At 49.2% G+C, this 17,978-nt stretch overlaps 1 protein-coding gene across 3 annotated transcripts; it reads right to left on the reverse strand.

The window, feature by feature from the left end:
• Positions 1 to 650: 650 nt before the first annotated feature.
• Positions 651 to 12,285, reverse strand: RAD21L1 (RAD21 cohesin complex component like 1). 3 transcript variants are annotated; one of them, XM_027894925.1, is made up of 13 exons: positions 11,753 to 12,284; positions 11,471 to 11,600; positions 9,916 to 10,015; positions 8,882 to 8,988; positions 8,432 to 8,617; positions 7,716 to 7,817; positions 6,609 to 6,719; positions 5,344 to 5,573; positions 4,271 to 4,373; positions 3,364 to 3,506; positions 2,849 to 2,929; positions 2,522 to 2,599; positions 651 to 1,714 (listed from the first exon to the last, which is right to left on the reverse strand). In XM_027894925.1, exons 1-13 carry the CDS (start codon positions 11,894 to 11,896, stop codon positions 1,505 to 1,507), a joined length of 1,725 nt encoding a protein of 574 aa, XP_027750726.1. In that variant the 5' UTR covers positions 11,897 to 12,284; the 3' UTR covers positions 651 to 1,504. The 3 variants fall into 3 exon arrangements, with proteins under 3 accessions (XP_027750726.1, XP_027750725.1, XP_027750727.1); XM_027894924.1 differs by having other exon boundaries at positions 651 to 1,717; positions 11,753 to 12,283; XM_027894926.1 differs by lacking the exons at positions 3,364 to 3,506; positions 4,271 to 4,373 and having other exon boundaries at positions 651 to 1,717; positions 11,753 to 12,285.
• Between the last annotated feature and the right edge of the window lie 5,693 nt (positions 12,286 to 17,978).

The following is a 17,978-nucleotide window of genomic DNA, read 5'->3' on the forward strand; positions in this document are numbered from 1 at the left end:
CCGGAGTTCTGACAAACCTGTTTGGTAAATGCGTTCTCGTCTTTCCTCCAGCGCTATTTCCTGCATGATTTGTACCTCATTAATCCCGACACATAGACTCTTTTCAGTCTATATATATATCTTCTACCTCCCATTTATTCCTGCCCGCCTCCAGCTGCCTTTTGTCTCCCTTTTTCCTGGTGAATCCAGTGCACAGCCTCTATCCTTGAAAGGAAAATTAATGAGTTATCACATCTGCTGCCACTGGAGCAGCTCTGACCATGTGGCCCAGGCAGCAGCTCTGCTGTGAGATGCAGAGTCATTCCTGATGGCTTTTGGGGGAGACAAATAGTTTCTCCTTCCCTCTGCAGTCTGCAGTGCTTGGTTTCCTGGGATGCTCAGACCCTCAGAGCGGGAGCACTGCTCCAGGGATGGACCTGCTGTGGGGAGAGAGGGAGAGGTTCTCACCAAAACCAGCCCCCTGAACCCTGTGTGACAGGAACCACTCACGTCTGAGGGCCTAGAGACACAGGGGTGTCACTGAGATGAGTGAACACCTAAAAGCCAGGCGACAACGTCACCTATCCTTTCCAATTTTAAGTAAAATCACCAAATCCCTGACTGAGATGAACCCCCAGGATTTGATCCTTCTGAAAAAAAACACCAACAAGTGAAGGAAACATCTAATTTTTATCGATTCCACATGAAGTAGTGTCCCCACAGCACCAGAGCACCTGAGTGGGGGCACAACCACCCCTGTGGTGCCTGCTGGAGGCAACAAAACGAAGAGCTTCAGAAGATAACAGTGAAAGGGGTAAAATTTATCTTAAATTAGACAAAAATACAAGGAACTAGTAACATTTCTGTTAACATCAATTTTTAAGTAAATCTACACGTGAATAAAGGTGCTAATAAGTAAACAAGCTCTGTGAAATCTGACATAGCAGGATTCCTAGGAAATAGAATTTCTTCCTAAAGCTTATGGACCCTTCTAGGGCCAGTGTAACCTCTGTCTGCCTGAACACACAAAAATCAACACCGGAGACAGGACCTTACTAGATCTTAAAATATCAAATACTAAACATTCTTTGAAAGGAATAATTTTAACTAAATTTTTTGCCAAGGGGAGTTAACAGACATCTCTTACTGATGGTGTGAGAGGATTAACAGACACAAGCCTCGACAAAAATAATGTAATCTCCAAAGGTGGTCCCCGAAAAAGGCTTTGAAGGACTTCTATAAAAACCCTTCAAGGACTTTTATAAAATCCCCGACAATGTAAATCCCCTATATAGAATATATATTTAATGGTATTTTATTAACCTATCTTATAACCATCCTATAACTCATCCTATAACCATAAATATTAAAGCCAAGCCCAGCAGTGAGCACCTGGGGCAGCACACCCGCACAGGCCACTGCTTGAGGGGTGTAAATGGCAGGGAGAGCTCTCTGCTCAGCTCCCACGCTTTGACAAGACGCTCAACCCTTTTCCCAGGAAAACCATTTGCTGCAAGGACGTCCCCTAAGGTGTGTTTTGGTGAGCTGATCCCACTGTGCCGAACATGGGCCCGGCCGTGGCCGTGAGGTCCGCGAAGGGCTCGCGCTGCCGCAGCTCCAGGACCTGCTGCTTCTTCAGGACCAGGAGGACGTAAAACTTGGCTGCCGCTTCTTTCCGGCTGTTGTTCCGGCAGAGCTCCCGAAAACTGAAGGAGCACGAGCCTGATCTCCTCAGGTGCTGCGTGAGGGAAAGGAGAAAGTGGTCAGGTCAGCTTTCCCAGCAGGCAAACGGGATCCCACGGGCTCCAAGCAGAGAGCGCTGCCCAGAGGGGAGGTCTCGGCTTGAGAACCTCGAATTGGATCCGGCCTTTGTGGAATCACAGAACGGGTTGGAAGGGACCTTAAAGATCATCTCATTCCCCCGCTCCAGGCAGGGACACCTTCCGCTAGACCAGCTTTCACCAAACCCACGTCCAACCTGGCATTGAGCACTTGCAGGGATGAGGAATCTACAGCCTCTCTGGGTATCTTGGCATCCGCATTTATGGAAATGGCTCTTAACATTTTTTTGCCACAATATTGCTGGTACCTACATGTGTTACTAAAACCTGCAATTGCACTGAATTCCATGACACCAACGGAGCCCTTCCAGCATAGTTTGTGTCTGAAAACACTAAATATCCATGCACAGCCTGTTCTCTGCTTACAGAGTCACAGGGACCTCATAGGCAAGAACTAAGTGTTCTTATCACTTGTTTTTTGAAGGCTACACCACAGTTTTAAGTATTTATTTATTATTTGGACAAATACATTTCTATAAAGTGACATTCAGAAAATTCTATTGATTCTTGCAGCTGTGGGAGGAGACCCCACGTCAGGCACCCAAAATCCTGACATAAAGACCCCAAAAAGCAGAGTTACACACTGCAGGTGAGGGGCAGCGACGTGGGCAGCGGAAGGAGGAGCTTTCCTGACACGGTCCATGTGAAATCAACACACCAACCTGCTTTTGGTGTCTAATAACAAGACCCAGTACTGGTACCTGTAAAGTTTTGTGTAACTGAAGAGTTCTTTTGCTCCATTTTATTTCTTCACTGTCCTTCTTGATCCTTTTTTGCTCCTTGAGAGGAAGTAAAGAGAAGGTTAGTGTTTGTAAACACAACATGATGGAAAGGACAGGAGTTCCAGCCTGACTGAAAACCAAGCCAGAGCTGGGCATCTGGGTGGCCAAACTCAGGGAATCAGGTGCCTCTGACACCTCTGTGCTCACACCTTTTCTTTTCTTTTTTTTTTTTTTTTTTCTTTAATATTTCTGAGAAAGAGTTCTCCTCTGAAACAAGGCAGGGCCATCAGCTCTGAGGACACACACCTTTGGCACCTCCACCTGCTGTTCTTCAGCTTCCTGGCCCAAGGAAGTTTTTGAGCTCTCGGAGAAAGCTGCCCCATCCAGCTGTGGGCACGGAAAGGACAATCAGTAGGGCTGACCATTTACCCATACAGTGAGATCCTCATCACTTAGCTCTGCTCAGAGAATTTACTACAATGAAGTTCTCCAAAGTGAGTTAACTGTTGCTATTTCCACTGTGCCTTTCCTGACACAGGGAAGGACCTTGTTGTAGGACTTATCATTTATTATACTTAGCGATTAGACTGTAATCTCTACTGATCAATAGACATTTTAATTAACCATTCCTTCACTGTGAGAGCTTACCAAAGTAATTATAAATAAACTTTCATCACACAAGCTACTTCATGCACTCTTAGCTGGCGTTAGCCTCCTTTTCAAACATCAGTAATTTCTTACTGTGTTTTAATGGGACCTTAGCATAGAGTGGAACCAATATAAACCCACTTAGATCTCTAAAACTGAGGAAAACTGCTCACTATGGTTTCATCACAGTTCTCATTGGTTTCATTTCTGGCATTCCGTGGTGGAATAATCATAAAGGAATCATTTCTAATATTTCTCTCAGTCTCAGAATGAGCTGACTCCTGCAGGTAACTTGGCTCTTCTACTGGCAGCATCCCTGTATTAATAGAAAACCAGAATTCAGGAGGCATTTACTGTGTGTCCTTAAAAAAAAAACACCTGAAAAACAAAAATCACACCCTAGTTTGCAATCTTTGAGAGTAGGAGCCAGAATGAGCAAATTTCAAAGAAATATCCTTCCCAACAGGAGCATGGAAGAAGAACCTTCCAAGGGAGCTTTTCCTTTTCTAAAAGTTGACCTTTATGGACTCACAGGAGGTGGGTTTGTTGATTCATTTCTGAGGCAGAAACACAGGTTAGTTTTCACAGAGTGAAACATGACATTTCTATTTGTCTGATGTTAACAAAAACAGATCTCCCAGAGTGAAATAGAATTGTTTACATGAATTTGGGAATCTGGAGAGCAGTTTGATTAAGCTCAGAATAAGTGGGAAGATTTTTTTGTTGTTGTTATATTTAAAAAACCCCAAATAACACCACCCAAATCTGCAGTTTCAGAGGCAGAGAAACCATAGGTAAGACTAAAAATATCTCCTCATGCCACAAGGAAGAAAAAGATTTGCATTTCATTTAATTTCTAAAGAACAGAAGAACAGCAAAGGACGAATAAAAGCAAACATACAAAACAACCTTTTTTTTTTTTTTTTTAATATGTATATAACAACAGTCCCTTAACTCCCTAAACATTTAACTTTTTTGGCCTTTGATTCGTAGAATACTGCACACAAACACCATGCACGTGTCTCAAACATTATGTAGAATAGAAAATAGTAATTCTGCACAACAGAATTAAAATATTACCTGTGGTATCTTGCTCTTTTCGCATTTCTTCCATTTCAGAGACCCTCTGTACTCCACCTCCTCTCATCTTAAATCTGACACTCTTGAAGCATTTTTCAAACAGCTGAAAAGAATTATTTTTCCTTTGTTTGCTTTCAGAACATCATGTCAGATTATTTGCAAACATCAAGACGAAGGTACGAATATGAGCTGCATGTTATATACTGTTACCCAGAACTTCAATATTTAAATTAGGTCATTCTGAAAATCTGCAGGTTTGATTTTTTTTTTTTTTTTTTTTTTTTTTTTTTTTTTTTTTTTTTTTGAAGTAACAGCCTTCTGCAGCTTCAGCATTGTCCATGAACTCCGTTAAAAAAAAAAAAAAATCTTAGGAGCTGCTTGGATCGTTTTTCCTTGAAGCCAGGAAGGATGAAAGAAACAAATGTCTGCAGTTTTCATCCTCTTAGAGAGCAAGTTGTAATTCTGCAGCTGGACTCTAAGTGGTGAAGCTGCACTGCTGCAGTGAACCCTTCCAAATCCATCAGCAATGCTCTAATAATGGTATTTAAGTCTGATGTCCATTTAAAGGTTGGACATTTAAGGGTTGGACTTGATGATCTCAGAGGTCCTTTCCAACCTGGCTGACTCTATGATTCTAAAGTCAATAGACATGAAAGGTGTCTCAGATTGATTATGGAGAGGAAACAAGGCAGAGAACAATAAAACAAAGGAGAAAGTAGAAAAGAAATGGACAGAAATGCAAAAAGCTGTGGCTTAGTGTAAGGTCAGTCAGGTGCCAGTGTGTGAAATGAAACAGCAACTCTCATGTCTTTGTAATTTTTCCCTTCTCGTTGGGCTGCAGGATGTTAAGGCTGTGACTCCAGAGATGATGAAGCAATTAGTGGTGAGTGTGCAAATAAATCATTGGGTGTCCAGCTGACTTGCACTGCAGAGCAAGTGCAAGGAAATGCTTCCCCTGGCACTGGAATTCGCATCAAACTGAGTCTGCAAAAGCCCTGTCAGCGAGACCCCAGCTCTGCAACAGTCCTGGAATCTACACAGTGCCATAAACCCCCCCGGGAGCTGATCTTTACCTGTTGCAGGTCAGCGTGAACCACGGGCTGCGTGGAGTGGGACAGGAGTTTATCCACACCCCCCCACTCCTTCCACATCATCGTCTTCTTGGTTGGGGGAGCGAGTTCCAGCGTGGCCAGGATGTCTGTGCAGTTGGTGAGCTGGTTGTAAATGGCATTGCAGCTGAGCTCCTTCTGTACATCCACCAGCAGCTTCCTTTTTCTTTTGTTTCTTTTCCTTGGGGTGACAGCTATAGAGAGCAAGTAATAAAAAAAAACAAGTCTTAAGGTCTATTCCCGGGACACTAAGCACAAAAAAATAATTAAAAAAAAAAACAAAGCCCCTTGAATCAAACCAGCTGCTGACCTCCCAAACACCGCCCAGATTTGAAAAAAAAAAAAAAAATCAAAGTACAAGTGCACAGGCCCTTTCTTCGAAAGATTTCATAAAGTCTTCACTCTTTGTACTCTTGTACAGGAAATTCCCATATGTTTTATTACAGAAGACATATGACTATTGTGCTAAAGAACGGGGAACAGGAGGACTTAATGAGAACACATGATATAGCAGCAAGACTGAATAAGCTGCCTTTAATCCATCAGGAAGTTAACTGATCCAAAAACTGCTGCTGCACTCAACAGGTTTCATTACCTCATAATTCATATCTGTGTTTGTCAGTTTAGTCCTTTAGCAATTTAATCAAGATACAAACACAAAAGAAAGGCGCAGATTGGTTATGTAGTCATAACTTCCTGAGTATTGGAAAATTCCAATATGGTAAATATTGCTGTCAACATGAGCTTGTTTATTTGCAAACAGCCAGCAGGGTGATAGGTAACATTTAGATTTACTCACCGAGGAAATGTAGTTCTTTTCTTTTTGGGTCTTATCAGAGTTAAAAGTTCACAAACCAACATTTTCCAAAAGTTTTAAGATTGTTATTTTAAACACAAAAGTGACTGCTGTAATAAAATTAAAAATCACTGGTAATAAAAGTTCTTCAGGTGAAATTTCAGTACCACCCCTGAGCAGGCCGGGCTTGCAGTGCCAGCTGAGCAACAAGACTGGATTTGGTGCATGGAATAAACTGCAAGAAGAGACTTGGGCTAATCAGACAAATGACCTGACACTGGTTTTATATAATAGTTCCCATAAAATGGAACTCTGACAGAAGAAGCAGATGAAAATTGGAGTGGGAATAATCGCTTCTGCAAATATTTTGACTCCTAAGAAAACCAAACGTAGTTAATGCAAACAGTCAGCAAGAAAGTGATCAAGTTCTGACCTGTGTCATCAACTGGCTCAAGCACAAATCCTTCTTCTCTGAACAGAAGGAATGTCTCATTCATTGTGTGACTTACGTCCTTCATGGTGGTGTCTGCACAGTTGGATTCAACTGCAAGAAAACCCAGCAAACAACCCAAATGAAAGAAAGTTTGCAAGACGGACTGACACCTCAGCTGCACGTCAGAGAAGGATATCAGAGGGAAAAGGTGAGAATTGGACAACTGTGGTTTTGTTTATAATCTCATAATTACGATCAGCAGTAATCACTGGCGCTGCTGCTGCTCATACCCTGCCCTGCAGGTTTCCCTTTGCTGACCCCAGAAGGGCCAGGCAGTGGAAGAGGCAGCAGAACTGATCTGGAAAAAAACCCACACAAGAAAAAGTGTTCAGGGGAAAGAAAATGTCTGTGCTTTCAGTATGTAGCTGTTTGCAGCTCCAGGCAAGTGCAGGACAGTGTGGACATTTCTATCAGTAGAGAAGGAACAGGGAGCACCAGCACGAGCACAAGCAGGGGCAAGAGCCACTCTATCCCTTTAAAGCTGTTCCAGAATTCTCAGTTTTAAAGGAACACTGGGGTGGGGGAATAAGGATTTAAGATAAACATTTCCCAGAAACACTTTTCGAAATGTAATTTATTTCATCAACATCAAACCAAAAGATTAGCAACACCCTTAGGAATTACTTGTCATTTGTCACAGAAATACGAAACCAGAAATAGAATTTTTTAGGTTGGGAAAGGCTTTTTAAGCCCTCACAGGGAAAATTCACAGTTACAGCACACCCTTATTGGGTTTCCTTCCCCCTCGAAAGGAACATCACACCGTGAGCAGCAGGGTGGACCAACAGCGTATCCAACAGGATGCCACATAAAAGAGTTTCTAAGCAAAGGCAGGTTACAAATTTGGAATCCCTAAATCAAAGGAAATTACCCAAAAATAGGGTGGATGAAGCAGTTTAGGGGAAAAAAAAAAAAAAAAAAGCAGCAAAATAAATGAAGAAAGGAAAAAGCCACAGGATGGTGCACAAAGCTGACTGTGTGTGACCTTAGGCATTAACACAGGAACAGAGGGGTTTGTGTGAGCTGGAGCAGACTCTGCAGACTCACTGGTTGTGCTGTTCTCCGGCAGATCTGGTGACAAAGGGCGTGCTTCCTCCATGTCCAGGATGTCTTTATCTAGGCCATTTTGCTCATCCCTCAACAGGATTTCTTAAACACAGAACACATAGTTTTAGTCATCCTAAGCCTGGGTAGTCATGAAATAGCCTGATACAGCTTGATGTTACTTAAGGTTAATTCTCTGCAAGGAAAGCAAGCTCAGCTTCCCCAGATGGCTGTCAGTGGTGGGGCTGTCTGCAACAGCACAAAAAGGAGAGGGTTAGTCCTAAGTATGAAATTTCTACCTTTTCTTTGAAAAATATGGTCTTGATAGTGTTAGAAGGTATAAATATATAAGGTTTACATACATATTCTAAGCCATAATGATGTAGAAGATGCTTTGCTGCCTTTGTTATTACAACACTAAGGATAAAATGCTGTATTATTTCACCTTTGAAAATAGAAGTTAAACTGTTAAGCATTAAGCATAAATTTAATGCCTTTAATTCTAAAATAATGAAATATAGCCTTTAAACCAATTTGGCAATGTCCAGGTGATCATGGATTTAGTGACAAATAGAAAACAAAACAAAGCACGAAAACAACAAATAACATGGAATTTATGTTTGAAAACAAACACTTCCGGTGCTGTCTTGTTTGTTTTCCTGTAAGAATAAAAACATTTGGAGAGGAAACTGATTCAGTTTGTCTGTTGCAAGCCCTACCAATCATATCTGCAGCATCCTCCTCATCTCCAAAGCAGTCATGCTGGAAGCAGAACACATCTTCATGCAGCACAGACTTGTCACCACTGGCACTGGCCGAGTTGTGATCAGTCCCCAGACTGTTACTGCTCGTCAGGAAGCTGCCCTCAAGGAAGCTTTGTCTTCTCAGTGCATCTGCTTCTTCCTCTGAGGAAACACACACCTTCTGATGCCTCATCTGCATGAGTTTGGGAAACCCAGACTCATCCATTTCCTATTTTTTTCAAATAATTTTTAAAAGATTGCAAGACAACCCATACCTCAGTTGGGATAAACAATTCCGCTAGTTCAGTAAAAGCAGAGAATGCTTAGTTTGATTCTCAGTGTCTGATATCAGATTGTAATGCTTACATACAATTTTAAGCCCAAGATGGTATGACAGAATATTTCTAATTTCTCAGCTTCTCTCACCAAAGTTTCTGACACAGAGAGGTATACTGCTTTCGTAATCCTCTGCGAGTGTGATGTCTTCAGCTCTGCTCTGATTCAAGGTAAAATGTTCAGCAACATCGATGGCACTGATGAAAAAAACATTATAAAAAGAGAGGGTGAACTGAAGCACATTGAGCATTCAGCTGGAATGTGAAAATTGTTTCTAAACAGCCTTCAATCCTGGAATTTTATCACAAACCCCTATATTTCTCCACTCTCTTTTGCCAGTAAACTTGGACTCATTCGATTTTGTTCCTGAAACATTTTTTAAACTGAATGACACAATTCTTTGGGCTGGCAGAAAAGGCACCTTTACAGAACACAGTTAGCACACCGAGGCCCTTGAATAAATGGTATTACACTGCAGCTGTACTTACAGAATAATAAACCCTTACTGATCCCATCAAACCTTATTTATGGGGAGGTGCAGAGGAAGCCTCGGTGGAAATCTGTTATCCTGAGCCTTCAGGGCATCAGAGCCATCAGAAACATAACTTGGCCTCCTGCTTTATTTTTTTCTTTTTTTTCCAGTTTTCTACATTAATGCTGATTTGTGTCAGAAAAGCCAAAGAAATCAGCTGGCTTTTCCTCAGGAGCCAGGCTGACTCCTGCTGATAAAACACCCCAGAGAGCAGTGGAGCAGAAATGAAATGAAGTCACGCAGTGGAACGGTACAACAGTGGGGTTACTGGTCAGAGCCTCCACGACTGGTACTAGCTTTTATCTCTTCTCCTGAGATCAGAAAGCTGTTTGCATCCTTCACCCAGTCAATTTAAAATCCTGGAGTCTAAGTTCAAGGCATTAATTCATTGTGAAGGTCTGTTGATGAAAGGACTGAGGAAACCTATCAAAGCACAAAGACTGTACCTTTAGCTTTGTAAAGGTCAGAATTTAGGAGAATTCGGTTATCAAATCAAAACAACGCCATCTGAGTCTTTGATCAGATAGCAGCAAGGATTGCTTTTACTTCTGAAAACACTAAAAGAATGAATAAAAACTAGGGAAGCATTTACTTTACATCTGGTAGTGGTGTTTCAAAATCATGAAATTCTTCAGGTAATGTAATGGACTGATAAGCAGCCTCAAAGTTCTCCTCTGGAAGGTCAAGAAGCCCTGAAAGAAAGAGACAAAATAACGAAATAAGTATCAATAAAACAAAAGTAGTGTTCTCCCAAGTAGGTATAATAAGCCTATAAACCTGTCAGGAGGGGCTGCTGCCATGCTAAATCACAGCAAGGTAAAGCTTAGGCACTCCAAAGTGGAATTTTATTTTCCACATCTTTTAGAAGGCACTTACAGAAGAGCCTGCTGCAACAGGACCTGAAATATGTAAGTACTTGTGTTTCTGAACAGTTGCTTTAAGTCCCTGGAAGGTTCTCCCAGCTGACATTTGGCCCAGAGTCTTTCGTAGCACTGCAAATGAATCACTGTGGTTTCCTTTTCTCTCCTGTGTCTCCAGCATCAAATAATTATGTACTGAGACTGCAAGAACTGGGGAACCAAGAGAATCCTGGAACAATTTGGGTGAGAGGGGATTTGTGAAGGTCATCTAACCCAACCTTTCGCTCAGAACAGGGTTCATTTCAAAGTCAGATCACTTTTGACTGTTTCTGCTGATGGAGATCCCACAGGATCCCTGGACAGCCTGTTTCAGCATTTTACCGCTTCCTCTGAGATTTTCTCCCCCCCTTCTATCTAGTTTGAGTCTCTGTTTCTGCAGTGACTCTTGTCCTTTTATTCTGCTGCGTAGTGCCCTCCAAGCTGCTATAGTATCTATCCAAAATAGCCCCAAGGTGTGCCAGGGGGATATTAAAGAAAGTTTCTTCACTGAATGGGTTGTCAAGCCCTGGCACAGGTTTCCCAGGGCAGTGGTGGAGTCATCATCCCTGGAGGGATTTAAAACACATGCAGATGTGGTCCTTGGGGACATGGTTTAGTGGTGACCTTGGCAGCGCAGGGGGAACGGTTGGACTCGATCTTTGGAGGGCTTTTCCAACCTAAACGGTTCTGTGAGTGTATGATTCCCTAATCATATATTTGAGAATAATGCAGAGTAATTTTTCTCTATTCTGCAAACAGAACAGGTCACAAAGCACATTAGAGCTGGCAATAGACATTGGTGTCCCCACTCTCAGCCTTTGTTTAGACAACAGTGCCTCCCATTTGTTGCCTAAGTACAACAAACATAGAGCCTGTTGGATAAGGGTCCAGTAATCTCGGCTCCCTTCTCCCTGGCTACATGGCCAGAGCTCAAAACATGCTGTCAGGTCTGGCACTGACACTGTTAGACATGCTGTTTGGTGTCATCAGAAATTAAAATTAATTATCCAGCAATGGAGCCTGAATTCAGGCGTCTCCTTGTAAGCCCACTTAAGACGCTGCTTCTGTTAAGGGAGTCAAAAACTTGAAATAGCATTAAATTAAGCCAGACTAAACACCAGTGGTAGGCACAAGTATGTTCAGTTTCCTTTGGGACCAATAATGTGTATTTAACAATATCCGAAAATTAACTTCTAAAATGAGAGCTGTAAAGGATGCAGCTGGGAAAGTGCTGAATTTTGAACACACCTGGGCGAAAGGCCGTCCTCATCTTGGTCAGAGCTTCACTGCAGTCTGCCAAGAGGTACTTGGCTTTCCTGTGGTAAATCCTCACCACTCCCAGGAGTAAGTGTCCAGAGGTTCGCAGAGCTATAGCAAACTGAAGGATTAAAAAAAAAAAAAAAAAAGGTTGTTCAGGAGTTAGGATTTATTTTTTTTTTTACAGTTACAGTAGTAACAGAACTCCCTATGAGAGATGAGCACCTCCACCCTAGGACTTTCCAGGAGGCTGCTCCTCATGGCACAGCCTACCTTTGGGGAGATGATTTTTTGCACGGTGGCCTCCAAATTGCACTCAAAGATATGTGCCTTGGTGAGCTTCTTCTCCCAGTGGGCAGCCAGCCAGATTTTGGCCAGCGGCCCCCGCTTGCTGATGAGCAAATGGACGTAGAACATGGTGCCCGGCCAAGGGTTGCAGGGCAGCCCTGCTGAAATTCCGCTTGGGAAATTCCCCCTTCCAACGGGAAATGGGTCCTGGGGCACCAAGTGGGACTAGGGATTTAGTGGGATCTGAGGGGATGGGAGACCTGGTTGAGTGCTATGGGGAGAGGGGGGATTTACTGGGATCTGAGGGGATGTGGTACCCAGGTAGGTATTGAGGGGATGGAGGAATTCAGTGGGATCATGAGGGGACAGGGGGATTTAGTGGGATCCTGAGGGAATGGGGGCACCCAGCTGGGTGCTAAGAGGACGGGTGAACCCTGAGAGCACTGAGGGAATGAAAGGATTTAGGGGGACCCTGAGGGGACAGAGGGGGGGATTTAGTGGGACCCTGAGGGGAAGGGGGGGAAATTAGTGGTGCCTGAGGGGACAGGGAGGGGAAGGAATCCAACAAGGCCGTGAGGGGATGGGAGGATTTAGCAGGACCTGAGGGGATGGAGTGACCCAGACGGGCGCTGAGGGGATGAGGAGATTTAGTGGGATCTGAGGGGACAGGGGGCCCGCACAATGCCGTGGTGGGATGGGGGGGGTGTGGGTTGGATTTATCTGTATCCTGAGGGATGGAGGGGCCCAGCCGGGCACTGAGGGGGCCCAGCTCGGCACTGCGGGGATGGGGCGGGATTAGCGGGCTCTGAGGGGGCGCGGGGGCTCGGCGGGACGGGCGGACCCTCCTCAGGCCGCGGCTCGGCCGAGGGCGGGAAGGCTCCGCCGGGGGGTCCCGGAGCCGTCCCGGGAGCCGCCGGTTCGCGGCAGCTCCGGCCGCGGCCCTGCAGAGCCCCTGTGCCCCTCGCCACGGCCCTGCACAGCTCCGGAGCACCCAGGCAGGGCCTTGCCGCTGGAAAAAACTCCCCGTTCCTTGCTGGGGCTCACCGGGAGCACCCACACATCCCCGGGAGCGCGGTGCTGCGCCCCGCATTTCAGGTTCCTAAGAGAGGAGAGCAATCTCACTCCCCTCCTTCTCCTTTCTCTCCTGTCCCCCTTCCCCTCCTCTCCCTCTCTTTTCCCTCCTCTCCTTCTCTTTCTCCTTCCCCTTCTCTCCTCCCAGCCCTTTTCACCCTTGACATTCTAAGAGCCTGCTTGCAGACACCACCCCACCCATCCATCTCTTTCTCTGCAGGTGAGCAGCTCCTGCGTGGCACCAGGCACGTCTGATAAAACTCCCTTGTGAAGCAAATTTGCAGAGGGAAAGAAAAAAAAAAAAAAAAAAAAGGAAAACAAACAAACAACAAACACAAACAGTCCCCCAAAACCCAGATCTTCAGAGGGGGAAGGGGAAAGGTTCGCAGCCACCCACCTGCACCAGCCCCAGCCACCACCAAGAGCAGAAAGCAGCATGTTTGCACACTTAAGTGTCACCAGCCAGGAAAAAATTAGTTTGTCACCCTCTGCTTCGTGCTTTCCATGCTTTATATTCAGGCAGAGCACAGCAAGGCTCCCGCTGCTCCCAGGCACAGCCCAGCGCATCAGCTGTTGCCATATCACAAGGCACCTGTGGTTTTCCCTGTCTCCCTGGTGTTAGTTGAAGATAACAAGATCTTAATTATCACCAGGAAAGTGCTGAGCCTCTTCCCAGTCCACCTCTGCAGTTGGTCATAGTGGTAAGCAGGGCTCTTGTTTCTCCATCTGCCTTTGGGCAGAGTGGGAACCCTGGACTAAGGCTCAGACTTTAGGGAAAGGAGAGGGATTTTTGCTACAAACCACTCTTGGAATGATGTATCCCCAACAGGGACGTGGAGGAACCTCCCATGAGCCCCAAAGAAGGTGTCCACTGCCCCTGCCAAGGCACCAAACCTGCTCGGGCGCTCCACACGCTGGGAGAGGGAAATTGCCCTCACTGGTGCCCACTGTGCAGCTCCAGCCCTCCCCAGTGCCAAGGCTGACGTCCAGCCCTGCCTGCCTCGGCAGTGGCAACAGCTCCTGGGGGCAGTTTCCAGGATCAGAACCCCCCCTGCCCTGTGGGGAGCACTGGGGTGCTGTGTCTGTGTCACACGGGGACCAGCAGTGACAGGCAGAGAGGCCGGGATGTGCCAGGCACCGCTGGCCCTCCCAAACTGCTGGATCTCTGGACGGTGTGGAGCCAGCTCCCGAATTGCCCAGCTGTTTCTTCCCTGACCTCCAAGTCACCTTGAGCCACGCTGGCTGCGGGCGCTCGCTCTGCCATGGGATGCTCTGAATGCTAAGGAGGCAGGAACAAAGCTTCACCTCAGTGGTGGGGCTGGATGGGGGTCAGTGCTGCCAATGGGCACCAGACAGCTGTGCTGCACAGGGGTGTGCTGGGTGACAGAGCTAGGTACACAGCCCACCCAGCTTCATCATGTTCCTGCTCCTGCTGTCCTCCTCTGCTTGCCTGTTTGCTGTCCCTCTCATCCACATTAATTTCTTCTGAGCAGTGACATGTGCCCATCCCTGGCAGCCCTGTCTGGCTCCCTCACCTTGCTCCATGTCCCAGACTCCCACCTCCCTCCTCTTTCCCTTTCTTTCCAAGCCCTCTGTCTCTCCCCTCCAGCACTCCTGCAGTTTCATTGTGAATTTTGGCAGTGCTCTCTCTGACCTTGGCTGTCTCCCTCCTCTCTTTGCTCCTGTGCTGGCAGCATAAATCTTGGCTGTGTCTGTCTCTTCCCCTTCCCTCAGTGCCAGCGCCTTAGGGACCGAGTGGCCTTTGCCAGCCCTCAGCCTCAGGCTCAGCCCCTCAGGACTGGGCTGGGGAAGGTTTTTGGGCTGCCCTGGGGCCCTTCAAAGGCCTGGGGTCACCTCCCTGCTCCCATCCAGCAGTGGCAGTGGGATCCTGGGGCTGCCCAGTGCCAGCAGCGATGCTGGCAGGATGCGTCCCTCCACCTCATCCATTGCAGGTGGCCTCCTGAGCACTGCTGGGGGAGCGGGGTGCAGGAGCAGCCCCCCCAGGCAGCATGGAGCCCTGACCCCATGGCAGGCTCAGCCCTGTCGCTGTAGGAAGGCATGAGTAGCTCTGCTTCTGCCCCTCAGACTCCCATTCTGGCAGGGCTCCCAGCCTTTGCATCCCTCGGTGCATCCTCAGCAGCAGGGCTGGGGTGCTCCAGGATGGAGGGCTTGACCAGGGCTCTGGTTCAGAAGCAAACTGGCGGTGGTTCTGTCTTCCCATGGAACTTGGCAGTGGTGAGACAGCAGATCTCCTCCTGCCCGTCTGTTCACAGCAATGTGCCCGCCTGCTCCAGATCCATCTTTTCCTGCTGATTCGGGACAATCTGTGTCCCATGACCTACTTGTCTCCAAGCATCTCCCGCCTTCCCGCAGAGTGGGTTGATACTAAAGCTTCTCTAAATGTGGTTAACGTGTCAGGATGCACTTACATTTATTTTTAATTCTGCTTTTTTCTCGGCCCACTTTTGGCTGAGTCCCCAGGGACACTGTGCTGGGAAGCTTCTGTGTTTCATAGAGTCACGGAATGGTTTGGTTTGGAAGATCATCTCATTCCAAGCCCCTTATCACCGGCAGGGACACCTTCCTCTAGACCAGGCTGCTCCCAACACCCTCCAGCCTGACCTTCAACACTCTAGGGATGGAGCATCCACACTGAGGAGACATGAGCAGAGAGCAGGTGGGTCACAGCACACAAAACTCCCACTGCAAACTTAAAAAAACCCAATAAAATCATGTGTATCCATGCCCCTGAGATGGGAAAAAGTGAGCCTATAAACCACTCTTAGAGTCATGTTTTCCTAGCCCACCTTGCAGCCCTGTTCCCTGATGCACCTTGGGGAGTGGAGGTGCCAGTCTGGTGGATGCTGGTCAGCATCATGGGTAGGCACTGTGCCTGGATGGGTGCTGAGCCTGGATGGGTGCTGAGCCTGCTCAGCCCTCAGAAAACACAAATGCACCTCTTTATTTTTATGGCACTCCCTAAACTCTCTGACCCTTTTTGGTCCCTTTTAACTGCATCTGACAGAGACTCCAGAGAAAATCCCTGCCCCTGTCACGGCACAGGTGGCAGGAGACTCCCATCTGACATCCCCACACAGGGCAATGCTCTCCAACTGTGACTGGCAGAGCGCCCAGCGTGGCTGCAGAGGAACACTCTGAGGGGGGACAGGGTTCAGGACATGGGCAGGAGAGGGGGGTCCCAGGGCACTGGCCATGCATCCCTGTGTCCCTGGCACTGTGCCGACAGCACTGGGTGAGCTTGTGGGAGATGCTGGAGGCATGTGAAGGTGTTGAAGGGAATGGCAATGTGATGGACAAACCTTCCCGGCAGCTGTCAGCAGCCCACCCGCTATCGCTCGGGATTTACATCCACATCCCCAGGCACCGCTCCAAATGTGGAAATAGAGCACGTCTTATTAACAAACGAGGGGAAGCGTGCGGCTGCCAGCAGGTCACTGCCGGGGCACGGGCCTGGGGCCAGTGCCAGGTCAGGGAGAAGCAGAGTGTGGGCACTGACGTGAGTCTCTGTGAAAAACTGAATAAACAGCATGTGTGTGTGTGTGCAAAGGGGGGACTCTGTGCCGTGGGACTGCAGTGGGACTGTGGTGGGACTGCAGGGGCCAGGCTGTCTCAGTTTGGAGCATTTCACACCTGGCATAAACCCGGGTCAAACCTCCAGTTCCTTCTGGGGATTTGGGGACAGGCTGTAACCTTGTGGGGACTCAGGGTGGGCAGTGGCCAGGTGGGAGATCTCCCTGCTGCCTTCAGGGCTGGGAGGGGGCTCAGGCTGCATCCCCAGTGTCCCCAGCCCAGCTCTGCCCCGTGGTTGTCTCCCAGGCACACCCCATGCAAAACCCACCGTTCTGCCTTGTCCTCTCCTCCAATGCCCCTCCCCACGCAGACCCCCGAGGTGCCCAGGGAGGGTTCTGGCGCTGTCGGGGAGTGCACGGAGGGGTCCTTGTTGCACGGGGTACGTGCACAGGAGGTGCCGGTGTGCAGCCGGGTGTGTGCATGTGTGTGCATATGTGTGTGCCCCCCGTACGCGCGTGTGTGTGTGCGTGTGCGTGCGGCTGCCGTGCGCGACCGCAGCTCGGGGCACCCACCGCCCGCCCCGCGGCGGCACCGGCACCGGCACCTGCCCGGGGAGCCGGGGAGGCGGTGGGGGTAGGCATCCCGGCTGGGGGGGCCGGGAGGAGAAGGGGGGGCAGCTCGGTGAGGGCACCGGCGGGGCGGGCAGACCGAGCGGAGAAGCGGGAGCGGAGCCCGGTGCACGGAGCGGGGCCACAGCCCGGTGCGGGAGCGGGGACCGGGCGGGCAGAGCCCGGCGGGAGAACCGAGACCGGAGGGAGGCAGCTCGGTGGGGTCAGAGGGACAAGTGTCCCCGCGGGGGGTGTCAGCCCGGTTCGGGGAGGCGGGTGGCGTGGTGGGAGCCCAGTTTGGGAAGAGGAAAGAGCCGGGTTCGGGGAGGCAAGTGCCGGGTTCAGGGAAGGGCAGTAGCCCGGTGCGGGGACCCGGGGAAGCTCCGGTGAAGGGGGACGGTCCGGGCGGGGACTCAGCTCCAAGGGGTAGCCCGGTTCGGGTAAGCGGGATCCCAGGAGGAGCAGCCCAGTTCGGTGAACTGCGGGGTGGGGTTGGCAACCCGGTTCAGGGAGGCGACTCTGGGGACGGGGAGCATCCCGCACCCAGGGGTCACCTCGGGTTTGGGCGAGCATCCCGTCGCCTGTCCGGGGGAATATCCCGTCGCGGTCCGGCCGCTCACCTCTGGCCGCGCAGGCCGGCGGCGGTTCCATGGCGTCCCCGCGGGCGGCGGAGCTGCGGAACCCGGGCGAGGCGGCGGCGGGTGCGGGGGCCGGTGCGGGCGCGGGGGGGCCGGTGCCGGCGGGCCCGGGGCTGGCGCTGGCGCTGGGCTGCGCCCTGGGCGGCGCGGCGCTGGTGGTGCTGGCGGGGGCCGTTCCGCGGGCGGCGCGGCCCGACCCCGCCGTGCCGGCGCGGCAGATGGAGCGGCTGGAGGCGCGGGCAGCCCGGCTCCGCGCCCGCCTCGACCGCTGCACCGTGGCCGGGCTGGCGCTGCTGGCCCTCGGCGGGCTCCTGCTCGCCGCCCTGCTGCTGGCCGCCGCCGCCGCCCGCCGCCGCGCCCGGG

Source organism: Empidonax traillii, unplaced genomic scaffold, assembly GCF_003031625.1.
Source record: "Empidonax traillii isolate 1590-97213 ecotype Southwest subspecies unplaced genomic scaffold, ASM303162v1 scaffold448:size1359114, whole genome shotgun sequence".
NCBI classification, from domain to species: Eukaryota; Metazoa; Chordata; class Aves; order Passeriformes; family Tyrannidae; genus Empidonax; species Empidonax traillii.

What these genes read in the sequence shown, in the direction of transcription:
- RAD21L1 (XM_027894924.1), bottom strand. Translation starts at nt 11,896, where the DNA reads ATGTTCTACGTCCATTTGCTCATCAGCAAGCGGGGGCCGCTGGCCAAA. An exon ending in GGATGCTGCAGATATGATTG is followed by an intron (nt 7,818 to 8,431) that starts GTAGGGCTTGCA and finishes TCTGTGTTTAAG; the next exon opens with AAATCCTGTTGAGGGATGAG. An exon ending in AGTTACACAAAACTTTACAG is followed by an intron (nt 1,718 to 2,521) that starts GTACCAGTACTG and finishes TCCCTCACGCAG; the next exon opens with CACCTGAGGAGATCAGGCTC.